This window comes from Oncorhynchus nerka, linkage group LG25 (assembly GCF_034236695.1).
Source record: "Oncorhynchus nerka isolate Pitt River linkage group LG25, Oner_Uvic_2.0, whole genome shotgun sequence".
NCBI classification, from domain to species: Eukaryota; Metazoa; Chordata; class Actinopteri; order Salmoniformes; family Salmonidae; genus Oncorhynchus; species Oncorhynchus nerka.
In genome coordinates this window covers 22691941-22705881 of record NC_088420.1, presented here as the reverse complement: position 1 = coordinate 22705881, position 13941 = coordinate 22691941, and the positions used below count along the sequence as shown (strand labels likewise).

At 43.3% G+C, this 13941-nt stretch overlaps 1 protein-coding gene across 2 annotated transcripts in view; it reads right to left on the bottom strand.

The window, feature by feature from the left end:
• Positions 1–12727, bottom strand: part of fbn2b (fibrillin 2b) — a 127914-nt gene extending 115187 nt beyond the window's left edge. For both annotated transcript variants that reach the window (XM_065009676.1, XM_065009677.1), the window contains exons 1-2: positions 12624–12727; positions 10558–10904 (exon numbers count right to left, since the gene is read on the bottom strand). In XM_065009676.1, the coding sequence (XP_064865748.1) occupies positions 10558–10736 (179 nt within the window). In that variant the 5' untranslated portion in view covers positions 10737–10904; positions 12624–12727. The remainder of the gene's footprint in view (positions 1–10557; positions 10905–12623) is intronic.
• Between the last annotated feature and the right edge of the window lie 1214 nt (positions 12728–13941).

Below are 13941 nucleotides of genomic sequence, written 5' to 3'. Positions count from 1 at the left end.
TCTCCTCATTGCTGTGGAATCTGACAGTGGGATCTGTATGATATTTTTGTTTACCTTCAAGCAAGGTGTCAGCCAACGTCAGACATGCATTCTTTTACCATCTCAGCGACTGAAAAGTTTAAAAAAAATGTTTTCCCTAAACCCAAGCTATCCTCCATTGCATGTTGTTGGGCTGTCAGGGAATTGACAAGGACTTTGGTGGACCTCTCAAGCGGGGATTTGAGTTGGTTAATCTTGTTTGTTCTCACCTCCGTGTTCAGGGGATACTTCTGATCAAATTTACCATGCCTGGTGTCATAATGGCACTTAACATTGGCACTTTCCACGAGAGCTATGGACTCACTGCATATCAGACACATCAGTTTGTGCTAGTCGCGGGGAGAATTAATAAATACTGTTCCATCCACTTGTCTTTGAATATACGGTTTTCAGAGTCAACTTTTCTTTTTTTTGAACAAGCCATATTAACAAAGATACTGCTAACTAAGCTCCTTCTATCTCTGATATTTACAGTTGAACCATGGTCAAAGATACTGCTAACTAAGCTCCTTCTATCTCTGATATTTACAGTTGAACCGTGGTCAAATCTTTCTGTTTCTTTCTGCCTCCTTGTCCCAAGGTTCCACTGAGGATATTCGGATTCATGTGATTGGGTAAGAAGCGACCTCTTGTATTTGCATATAATCACGCAATTGGATTAGACGGGGCATTAGTAGAGGTAAGTGTTGCTTCGAGAGAGAGCAGGAAAGAGAGTTTGGACCTACATTCATACAGTTTCTTGACTGTGTCCAGCTCGCTTGCTAATAATCACTGAAAAAAACATAGATAGAGGACTATCTGTAGTTTGGATCTTTAGATCGACCGAAAGCAGAGCAGAGAAGAGAACACCTCCAACAGCATTATCAGATGGCACAGAGACAGACAATGATGGAAGGAGGGAGAAAGAGAGAGGGAGACAGAGACAGAGACAGACAATGATGGAAGGAGGGAGAAAGAGAGAGGGAGACAGAGAAAGGAACACCTCCAACAGCATTATCAGATGGCACAGAGACAGACAATGATGGAAGGAGGGAGAAAGAGAGAGGGAGACAGAGACAGAGACAGACAATGATGGAAGGAGGGAGAAAGAGAGAGGGAGACAGAGAAAGGAACACCTCCAACAGCATTATCAGATGGCACAGAGACAGACAATGATGGAAGGAGGGAGAAAGAGAGAGGGAGACAGAGACAGAGACAGACAATGATGGAAGGAGGGAGACAGAGACAGACAATGATGGAAGGAGGGAGACAGAGACAGAGACAGACAATGATGGAAGGAGGGAGAAAGAGACAGAGACAGACAATGATGGAAGGAGGGAGACAGAGACAGAGACAGACAATGATGGAAGGAGGGAGAAAGAGACAGAGACAGACAATGATGGAAGGAGGGAGACAGAGACAGAGACAGACAATGATGGAAGGAGGGAGACAGAAACAGAGACAGACAATGATGGAAGGAGGGAGACAGAGACAGACAATGATGGAAGGAGGGAGACAGAGACAGAGACAGAGAATGATGGAAGGAGGGAGACAGAGACAGAGACAGACAATGATGGAAGGAGGGAGACAGAGACAGAGACAGACAATGATGGAAGGAGGGAGACAGAGACAGAGACAGACAATGATGGAAGGAGGGAGACAGAGACAGAGACAGACAATGATGGAAGGAGGGAGACAGAGACAGAGACAGACAATGATGGAAGGAGGGAGACAGAGACAGAGACAGACAATGATGGAAGGAGGGAGACAGAGACAGAGACAGACAATGATGGAAGGAGGGAGACAGAGACAGAGACAGACAATGATGGAAGGAGGGAGACAGAGACAGAGACAGTCAATGATGGAAGGAGGGAGACAGAGACAGACAATGATGGAAGGAGGGAGACAGAGACAGACAATGATGGAAGGAGGGAGACAGTGACAGAGACAGACAATGATGGAAGAAGGGAGACAGAGACAGAGACAGACAATGATGGAAGGAGGGAGACAGAGACAGACAATGATGGAAGGAGGGAGACAGAGACAGAGACAGACAATGATGGAAGGAGGGAGACAGAGACAGACAATGATGGAAGGAGGGAGAAAGAGAGAGGGAGACAGAGACAGAGACAGACAATGATGGAAGGAGGGAGAAAGAGAGAGGGAGACAGAGACAGAGACATACAATGATGGAAGGAGGGAGAAAGAGAGAGGGAGACAGAGACAGAGACAGACACTGATGGAAGGAGGGAGAAAGAGAGAGGGAGACAGAGACAGAGACAGACAATGATGGAAGGAGGGAGAAAGAGAGAGGGAGACAGAGACAGAGACAGACAATGATGGAAGGAGGGAGAAAGAGAGAGACAGAGACAGAGACAGACAATGATGGAAGGAGGGAGAAAGAGAGAGGAGACAGAGACAGAGACAGACAATGATGGAAGGAGGGAGAAAGAGAGAGGGAGACAGAGACAGACAATGATGGAAGGAGGGAGAAAGAGAGAGGGAGACAGAGACAGAGACTGATGGAAGGAGTGAGAAAGAGAGAGGGAGACAGAGACAGACAATGATGGAAGGAGGGAGAAAGAGAGAGGGAGACAGAGACAGACAATGATGGAAGGAGGGAGAAAGAGAGAGGGAGACAGAGACAGAGACAGACAATGATGGAAGGAGGGAGAAAGAGAGAGGGAGACAGAGACAGAGACAGACAATGATGGAAGGAGGGAGAAAGAGAGAGGGAGACAGAGACAGACAATGATGGAAGGAGGGAGAAAGAGAGAGGGAGACAGAGACAGACAATGATGGAAGGAGGGAGAAAGAGAGAGGGAGACAGAGACAGACAATGATGGAAGGAGGGAGAAAGAGAGAGGGAGACAGAGACAGAGACAGACAATGATGGAAGGAGGGAGAAAGAGAGAGGGAGACAGAGACAGACAATGATGGAAGGAGGGAGAAAGAGAGAGGGAGACAGAGACAGAGACAGACAATGATGGAAGGAGGGAGAAAGAGAGAGGGAGACAGAGACAGAGACAGACACTGATGGAAGGAGGGAGAAAGAGAGAGGGAGACAGAGACAGAGACAGACAATGATGGAAGGAGGGAGACAGAGACAGACAATGATGGAAGGAGGGAGACAGAGACAGACAATGATGGAAGGAGGGAGACAGAGACAGAGACAGACAATGATGGAAGGAGGGAGAAAGAGAGAGGGAGACAGAGACAGAGACAGACAATGATGGAAGGAGGGAGACAGAGACAGAGACCGACAATGATGGAAGGAGGGAGAAAGAGAGAGGGAGACAGAGACAGACAATGATGGAAGGAGGGAGACAGAGACAGACAATGATGGAAGGAGGGAGACAGAGACAGAGACAGACAATGATGGAAGGAGGGAGACAGAGACAGACAATGATGGAAGGAGGGAGACAGAGACAGACAATGATGGAAGGAGGGAGAAAGAGAGAGGGAGACAGAGACAGACAATGATGGAAGGAGGGAGAAAGAGAGAGGGAGACAGAGACAGAGACAGACAATGATGGAAGGAGGGAGAAAGAGAGAGGGAGACAGAGACAGAGACAGACACTGATGGAAGGAGGGAGAAAGAGAGAGGGAGACAGAGACAGACAATGATGGAAGGAGGGAGAAAGAGAGAGGGAGACAGAGACAGAGACAGACAATGATGGAAGGAGGGAGAAAGAGAGAGGGAGACAGAGACAGAGACAGACAATGATGGAAGGAGGGAGAAAGAGAGAGGGAGACAGAGACAGAGACAGACACTGATGGAAGGAGGGAGAAAGAGAGAGGGAGACAGAGACAGACAATGATGGAAGGAGGGAGAAAGAGAGAGGGAGACAGAGACAGAGACAGACAATGATGGAAGGAGGGAGAAAGAGAGAGGGAGACAGAGACAGACAATGATGGAAGGAGGGAGAAAGAGAGAGGGAGACAGAGACAGACAATGATGGAAGGAGGGAGAAAGAGAGAGGGAGACAGAGACAGAGACAGACAATGATGGAAGGAGGGAGAAAGAGAGAGGGAGACAGAGACAGAGACAGACAATGATGGAAGGAGGGAGAAAGAGAGAGGGAGACAGAGAAAGGGAAGAGTATGAGACAGAGACAGAGAGAGATATAAAGAGATATATAGAGAGATAGAAGAGGGAAAGGAGAGAGACAGAAATGAAAGGTTAGTCGGTGAAAAGACAGAACGATGGGAAAGGGATCAGTAGGAGGTAAAGGAAAACAAGTTGATGTTAAGGAGAGGAGGAAGGACTCAGAGGAGGGAATAGAAAACAGAGCAGCAGATAAGGAAACAGAAAAAAGGGAAGCAAGATTTTCTTGGGTCATACAGTATAAAAATCTTGAAAAATGCTGTTTTGACATACACAAAAACAGAGCAAGAGTACAACATTCTAACAATGAATGGTTCATAAACTGCTTGCTTGCTACAGACATCCATCTCTCTACAGAGCAGTTAGCCATTTGGCTTGGGTTTGTTGTTACTGCTCTCTCCTTCAGGCTAAGCCTGGCCTTTCAATATTCAGGCAAAGAGGATTTGCCCGAATATGGAAAATGAATGCTGTTTTCAGCGCTACATTTAAAGCTGGAATCTGCATAAGGTGAAACACTGTCATCGGTGCATTAGTTTGTTGTTGTTATTTGAAACTCATTTCAATTAGATCAGAGAAGTGTGTTGTAACTATTGCCAAATAATTACATTAGCATATATTGCTAAGAATGTGACAGTAGTGTGATTCCCTTAGCGGGTCTAAAACCTAGGCCACCAACACCAATGACAAACACTCTAACCACTGTCCCAATACGGGATATCTCTAGGGCATGTGCTTATTTGGCCAGTACAGTTAAGCCCTGTCCAAAAGAAACCCTAACCCCTTCTCCCTAGGCACCGGTGTAGAACTAAAACAATTACATAGTTGTAAGCAATAGGGTGAATGCACTTTGAAGTAAATATCAGCTCTGTTAAAAGTGCACTCAAGAACAACTTTAATTGAGCATAGTGACTCAGGCGTATCATTAAAACAGGTTAATATGCCCCACCAACATCAGACAACTTTACAGAAAGCCCTTCAATTGTTGAAATTAGTCATCAATGTTGAGAGAACAGTCAAATGAACTGATAACTGACACAGACATGGTGGCGTAGAAGGACAATCTGAATGCTGTGAATCAAGAGGTTGTAAGTTCAACCCCCAACTGAGGACATGTTGAATAATAATTACTGTATAAATGAACATGCATAATGTAATCATTTGTGTCACATATGTAAGTTGAAAGCACTTCTCCTAAACCACAGAAAACTGGACATGAATGTTCTTGCAATGTTCCCATGAAATGTGTCTAGAACAGTAATATCTTAACTTCTAAAACATGGTAACAACATACTGCTTAAGTTCTATTTGACAATAAGGGAATGGTATCTTGGAAGCATTCTTTGCACATGCTGGGAACATTCCTATGAAACAGTTAGTTAATGACCTAATGTGACTCTTAAGGGAACATTCTCGAGCATAAATTGGCATTTAGGCTTATGAGTGTTTCAACAATGGATCTTTCACATTCTTTTGGAGAGATTGGAAACCCAAATTGGTCTACACGGACAAGTTCTGGCCTGGTTTAGATCTTATCTGTCGGAAAGATATGTTTGTCTCTGTGAATGGTTTGTCCTCTAACAAATCAACTGTAAATTTCAGTGTTCATCAAGGTTCCGTTTTAGGACCACTATTGTTTTCACTGTTTGAATGAATGCTTATGAGCCTGCTGTGGCCTACCACCGCTCAGTCAGACTGCTCTATCAAATCATAGGCTTAATTATAATATAATAACACACAGAAATACCAGCCGTAGGTCATTAATATGGTAAAATCCGGAAACTATAATTTCGAAAACAAAACGTTTATTCTTTCAGTGGAATACGGAACAGTTACGTATTTTATCTAACGGGTGGCATCCATAAGTCTAAATATTGCTGTTACATTGCACAACCTTCAATGTTATGTCATAACTACGTAAAATTCTGGCAAATTAGTTCGCAACGAGCCAAGCGGCCCAAACTGTTGCATATACCCTGACTCTGCGTGCAACGAACGCAAGAGAAGTGACACAATTTCCCTAGTTTAATATTGCCTGCTAACATGAATTTCTTTTAACTAAATATGCAGGTTTCAAAAAATATACTTCCGTGTATTGATTTTAAGAAAGGCATTGATGTTTATGGTTAGGTACACATTGGTGCAACGACAGTACTTTTTTCTCGAATGCACTTGTTAAATCACCCGTTTGGCGAAGTAGGCTGTGATTCAATGATAAATTAACAGGCACCGCATCGATTATTTGCAATGCAGGACAAGCTAGATCAACCAATAATATCATCAACCATGTGTAGTTAACTAATGATTATGTTAAGATTGATTGTTTTTTATAAGATACTTTTAATGCTAGCTAGCACCTTACCTTGGCTCCTTGCTGCACTCGCATAACAGGTAGTCAGCCTGCCACGCAGTCTCCTTGTGGAGTGCAATGTAATCGGCAATGATTGGTGTCCAAAATGACGATTACCAATTGTTATGAAAACTTGAAATGGGCCATTCCGATTAATCGGTCGACTTCTAGTTCTAACGAAGAACTTAGTCTTAAGATGCTTTTGTGAAACAGGGCTCAGGTCACTGTCAACAACATATGTAGTCAGCTAGCATATCTTCTGGCTTTTTCTCAGTCCTTTGATCTTACAGACCAATATATAGGCTAGAGGCCTTCTGGGGGCCACATGCTCCTGGCTTGAAGGTGCAAACTCAACAGTTATGAGACAGAGTGTCGGAGGCTCTTTACATGGAGGATTCCAGAGGGCCAGAGGTTCAGAGCCAGACAGTTCAGAGGCAGAGCAGGAGGTACTGCTGGGAAATAAAGTGGGTGGTTGGGGGGCTGTAAAGACAACAGTAAAGTCTGAAACCCTGGGCTGTGGAGTATTCAGCCAGCAGATAAACACTGTTCTCAAAACAAAGACCAGTGTAATGACCACAATTAAAATAAATCTCCCTCACATAGGGGAATCTGTGACTCTGATGCTGTACCACTATTAAAATAATCTCTCCCTCGCAGAGGGAATCTGTGACTCTGATGCTGTACTACTATTAAAATAATATCTCCCTCACAGAGGGAATCTGTGACTCTGATGCTGTACCACTATTAAAATAATATCTCCCTCACAGAGGGAATCTGTGACTCTGATGCTGTACCACTATTAAAATAATCTCTCCCTCACAGAGGGAATCTGTGACTCTGATGATGTACCACTATTAAAATTATATCTCCCTCACAGAGGGAATCTGTGACTGTGATGCTGTACCACTATTAAAATAATATCTCCCTCACAGAGGGAATCTGTGACTCTGATGCTATACTACTATTAAAATAATATCTCCCTCACAGAGGGAATCTGTGACTCTGATGCTATACTACTATTAAAATAATCTCTCCCTCACAGAGGGAATCTGTGACTCTGATGCAGTACACAATGTTTAGTGAAAGACTTTCCAATTTCATGTCATGTCAATGTCATTGTGTTGTGAGGGGGGCTTTCAACTTGGATAATCTGTATATGTTGGGTGCTAATATTGTCATCCTATAAAGAATAGTGTTGTAGAACTTAAAATATATGGAAAGAATCCACAGGCTTTGTTACTTGCCATGAAAAGGCTGCTGGCATCCCCCGGCCATTCAGTTTCTGAATTGTTGCATTCGCTACATTATTATTTTATGCAACACGGTTCTGCTTCACTGAGCAGATCAAAGGATAAGATTGCTAGACCAGAACAGCCCACTACGTGTGTTCTGAGTCAACCATTGAGAGAATGTGACACATGTCAAGCCTGAAGTGGCCTTGTGTCTAGCTGGCTCTCAGACTAAATGGCTCCAATGAGACTCAATTTATGTCAGGCAGAGTTGTCCAATGGCTGCTGAATTAATCACACTGATTGACAAGAAAACAGCAACTCAGTCCTATGTGTGCTTTACCGCCACTCAAATGTGAAAAAGGAAGATATTTGACATACACCGGATAGGTGCAGTGAAATGTATTGTTTTTTACAGGGTCAGCCATAATAGTACCTCAACCCTGGAGCAAATTAGGGTTAAGAGCCTTGCTCAAGGACCCATCTACAGATTGTTTTTTACAGGGTCAGCCATAATAGTACCTCAACCCTGGAGCAAATTAGGGTTAAGAGCCTTGCTCAAGGACCCATCTACAGATTGTTTTTACAGGGTCAGCCATAATAGTACCTCAACCCTGGAGCAAATTAGGGTTAAGAGCCTTGCTCAAGGACCCATCTACAGATTGTTTTTTACAGGGTCAGCCATAATAGTACCTCAACCCTGGAGCAAATTAGGGTTAAGAGCCTTGCTCAAGGACCCATCTACAGATTGTTTTTTACAGGGTCAGCCATAATAGTACCTCAACCCTGGAGCAAATTAGGGTTAAGAGCCTTGCTCAAGGACCCATCTACAGATTGTTTTTTACAGGGTCAGCCATAATAGTACCTCAACCCTGGAGCAAATTAGGGTTAAGAGCCTTGCTCAAGGACCCATCTACAGATTGTTTTTACAGGGTCAGCCATAATAGTACCTCAACCCTGGAGCAAATTAGGGTTAAGAGCCTTGCTCAAGGACCCATCTACAGATTGTTTTTTACAGGGTCAGCCATAATAGTACCTCAACCCTGGAGCAAATTAGGGTTAAGAGCCTTGCTCAAGGACCCATCTACAGATTGTTTTTTACAGGGTCAGCCATAATAGTACCTCAACCCTGGAGCAAATTAGGGTTAAGAGCCTTGCTCAAGGACCCATCTACAGATTGTTTTTTACAGGGTCAGCCATAATAGTACCTCAACCCTGGAGCAAATTAGGGTTAAGAGCCTTGCTCAAGGACCCATCTACAGATTGTTTTTTACAGGGTCAGCCATAATAGTACCTCAACCCTGGAGCAAATTAGGGTTAAGAGCCTTGCTCAAGGACCCATCTACAGATTGTTTTTACAGGGTCAGCCATAATAGTACCTCAACCCTGGAGCAAATTAGGGTTAAGAGCCTTGCTCAAGGACCCATCTACAGATTGTTTTTTACAGGGTCAGCCATAATAGTACCTCAACCCTGGAGCAAATTAGGGTTAAGAGCCTTGCTCAAGGACCCATCTACAGATTTTTTTTACCTTGATGACTCGGGTATTCAAACTAGCAACCTTTCAGTTACTGGCGCAACGCTAACCACTCGGCTACCTGTCACCCCATGTCTGCACTGTAACTGAATAATATTTCATTCCAAGAAGGCCTAGCTTTCTCTCTCTCACTCCTTCTCTCTCTTTTTTCTCTGCTGCCATGCGTTCTGTTGCTTTGCCACCTGCGGCAGTGAAACAAATGTCCCTTGTCATGCCCCTAGAGCGATCAGAATACCTCATTTCCTGCGTTGGGGCGCAGGGGAGCCATAAACTGGGACAGATGAGAGACTGATTGGAATAACTGATGCTGACATTCAAGACTAGTCCCAACAAAACATCCTTTGTTTTTCCGAAAGGGGGAAATATACAGTAAAAGCTTTGCCTTGCTCCATTGACACACATCCCACCCAGTCCCTGGGGTTACGGGGAGACGGTGGGGGTGATGATGAAGGAGGGAGGAGAGGACGGGGGTTACGGGGAGACGGTGGGGGTGATGATGAAGGAGGGAGGAGAGGAGGGGGGTTCTGTGGTTTCTATGATCCACCCCAATGGAAAACTTGAACAGCCCCGCCTTCGCAAATTCCCAATTTACTGCCCTTTTACCCCTACTCTGAGTGATTACCTCCGCTCAAAACATTGTTGCCAATAAACTTTCCCCTGCAGTCTTCAGCTATGTGTTCTCTAGCTAATACACTTAACAGAATGCCTGCTTGCTTAGATTTGGGTCATTGCATTCACTCAACAAACTTTCATTATTGGTCCTACCCCTTGACCTAGACTCTCCCATGAAAATGCCAATTTTCTGTAAATACTCAAGGATCTCTCAGTTTTGCAAGCAACCTTTTAGCTTCGAACATGTGCTGTCTTTGGGAGAACAATGATGCATTCAGCATTATTTGGTTGTACTAAGACTATGTTGGCTTTATCCCAGGAAGCACAGCAGTGGAAGAGGAAGTTGCCAAGACAGCTCAAGTGGGAAAGCCATCCAAATTGTCCAACTGTCCACATTCTAAGCCTAATATATTTCCTAATCATATAACCATGTTTCAGTGGATCATTAAGGATAAACTCAAAGACAGACAACCCCCACAAGCGCACATCCTTTCTTCAAAATCAATCAAAATCAAGACATTTTTTTATATATATTTTTATTTTACCTTTATTTAACGAGGCAAGTCAGTTAAGAACAAATTATTATTTACAATGACGGCCTACCCCAGCCAAACCCTGCCCTAACCCGGACGACGCTGGGCCAATTGTGCGCCGCCCTATGGTTGCTGTCCTGGCTTTAATATTCAGCAAACAGCCAAAGTCCTTACCCTCTGAGTGTCTCCTGTCCTCTCCTGCGAACCCTCTGCACCTCCCTCTCGTCCACCTTTCCTGTGAAGCGGCTGGCTTGGTACCCTCCGTCTCCCGCCTGGCCGTACGCAGTGTGGACCGAGGCCAAGCACACGGCCGCCCATCCCAACAGCACCCGGGCCAGCTTCCCTGCTCCCATTGGCTGCTTTGTGTGGCTCTGCGTAGCTCTGCTGCTGAAGACTACTGGATGATGTCACTTCCTCTTACTCTTTGTTGATGTCACCTGAGGTGAGCTACACACACACACACACACACACACGTCTGTGTGGACCTGTCCCAGTCCCTGTGTGCACTTCAGGGTTGGGGGCTGGTGGGGGGCAGACAGGAACATACATCAGGGCTTTTGGCCTCCAGCAGACATGTGCAAGTTAACCATCTCAACACAAGAGTATTGGTCAAAAGTTATTGGTACTTAGGGTGGAATGTGTGCTGTTTCAAGTATGCAGAAAAGGTAATGGGTTGCTGTGCCAAATGACAGTGAAATGTATTTTTAAATGCTGATGTCATTGCTAAAAAATCAACCATTTTATTTAGAAACCCCCCTCCAAACTACCCCAACCCTCTTTCTCTCTCCCTTAATTGGGAAAATCTTCAGTTATTCTTTCAGGGGGAGAACTAAACTCAGTGTTTAACATATACTTTCACCGGTATCTGGATTTCAAAATCTAATTCATTTCTAATTACTTACCTGCAAGTCCACTTTTACAGGTTGGTCCTGGCTGCATTAAAGCATATTACGTTGAAAAACGATCAAGTCTAATTGGACAGCCATTGGTTTTTATTATTTCTCATTAAAAGTCAGCTTTAAGACTAAATGATTGGCCCCCAGTGATATATAACCACCGTTTAACCCACATCAGGGGGTTACAGAGAAGGAAGGAAAGATGGGCCATTTTCTCCTCAATAGTTGGTTATTATGCAAAACATGGGGAAGAAAAATAGCCTCCATCACTGACTTCAATCAAATGTAATGAAAGATGAGTGATAAATGACCGGTAACGATACTCCTCCGCATTCCCTCACTCCACCCTCGCTCTCTTTCTTTCGATCTGTCTTTCACTCTCTCGACACAAACACTTTAAATTGCTTTACATAGAATATGTTGAAATGTCAAAGCAGGAAGTCATTACAAAAATGACCGTAGCCATGTGAATATGCAATATTATTCATAATTTGTTCTAATATTTGAAATCATACATATAAAGTGTTTTCCTCTCTTTCACAAATGTGATAGGTTACGACACCCTCAGTGGTAAAACGTTTGGTGGCTTCATTTACAGTAGGCAATGCGGAGGAGTTCATGTTCACCGGATCAATCCGCGAGACCGAACAAAGAAATGCCTGATCAATTACAGTACATCTGCAGTATATATAGCCTTTTTGTTGACTCAAATGTCAAATGACCAGTAAGATATTTACACTGCAAAAAAGACAGATTCAAAACTTAAACCAGCTAATCAACTGTTCTTGCCTTTGTCTTACCTCTGAAAAACGTTTAATTAAAGGACAAGTTACAACTACATTGAACAGTGAAATGAATTAACTTCTAAATATCTGAGGGGCACAACATTTGGGCACTATCATGCAGACATTTTGTCAGCAACCTTTTTTATGGGACAAAAATTAAAACATGACATCGAAGTGGACCACAAAGGTATCGTCTCTTGAAGCAAAGTTGCAAAGTAACAAACTAACCACCTTGGTAATATAACCAACCACACAGCATACCAATTATATTCCCAAAGCATACAGAGAACCTCGGCTCGTAGGCAGGCTACTGAATACTTATCAACCACGGAAAAAATGCCGGCAAAACAGATGTTGCAGCTTTGCCTAAAATAATCCTCACCGAAACAGTTTTGACAATTTCTTTCAACCATTCACAACTGAAAAGGCAGGTCAATGCGCATTACTTTTCTTATATAACACAAGCATAACATTCTCAACTCGGGTAAAAAAAAAAGAAGTCCTATGACAATAGTGAATAATTGATAACCAGTGTCATAAATCAATAATAGCACAATACCTTATAATTGTTGCAGTGCCTTGAAGTCGAGGAGCCGCGAGTCCGAATTTGAAATGCGATATGTGCCTCGGAATGGGATATTGAACTATAGCCTTTGAGAAAAAGAGAAAAGTTAGGGAATTGCACTGATTGGAAGAGGGGAGGTGCTTTTTTAAGACACACAGAGAGGGGGGTTACTAACGGACCACAGGACAAACCCACATTCCATAAGACTCTGTTATAAAGTGGGCAAGTATTTAGCCAGACCTCTAACATGACCTATTTTCCAGCTTCTTTCCTTTATAGCTGTGTAATGAAGACGAGTCTAATTAAGCAAATGATCAGTTAGACTAAAGCAATTAGTCAACTAATAATCCTCAATCGATGGAAATGTGTAACACAAACTAACCTTGCCAATAGGATAGAATTCCATCATTACCCCACAAAAGGTTGTTATAGTTCTATGGTTTTTGACGAATTATCACATGGAAGTGATCTGTGGACCTTTGCAATCATATTGAATAAGATCTTTTGTCTTTAAATTTTGGTCAGTGGACATTTATCACAGGCAATTTAGTATGTTTACGTTAAAACCAAACTTAAAGGACACGTTATTGCAATATTGTCTGTATATTTTATGAAAGTTTTGCGCATGCTATTTAGATAGCTCTTCTATTTATTGCAGTAGCCCACAGGGCAGGGGCGCAACTTTCACTGGGGACATTCTGAAATTGCATTTTTGTCCCCCTCCAGTTTTATAATTGGAATGTGATACAAAACCGGGCAATGATGTGTTTTAGGACCATGCGGACGCCTCAGAGCGGTCGGGTAGGCATTATGTCCCCCCCACCTCTACAATCAAAGTTGGCCCCTAGCACATCGCATTGATTGACAAATCTTTATGCAATGTTGTTAATGTTGATAGAAAATAGATCAAATGAACTGGTGGCCTATTGAGCAGCTGAGCACATCCCAAGTGTTGGTATACCCCGTTTGTCTAAGGAAACCAGTTTGGAAAACACAGCAAGCAGTGTTTGTGAGGACTGCCCTAAAATAGTCTCCTCGCCACTCACAATTCTGTAAGGAAGTTGTAAATACTGGTCTTTTTACAACAATGCACAAAAATGCTGAAAACTCACATAATACTGTAATTAGGGAGTAACACGTCAATGGAGTTATGAGTTTTGAGAACAAAAGACAGTGATATAATGAGTGAAAAGGTCAAATGTCAGTACTCCTGACATACAAATCATTTCCATTTCCTTTTGTTCTGTTGGGATCGTTGACATTTAGATGGTGGGTGTTTCCCTACAAACTAAATGAATGAACACTCCCAAGC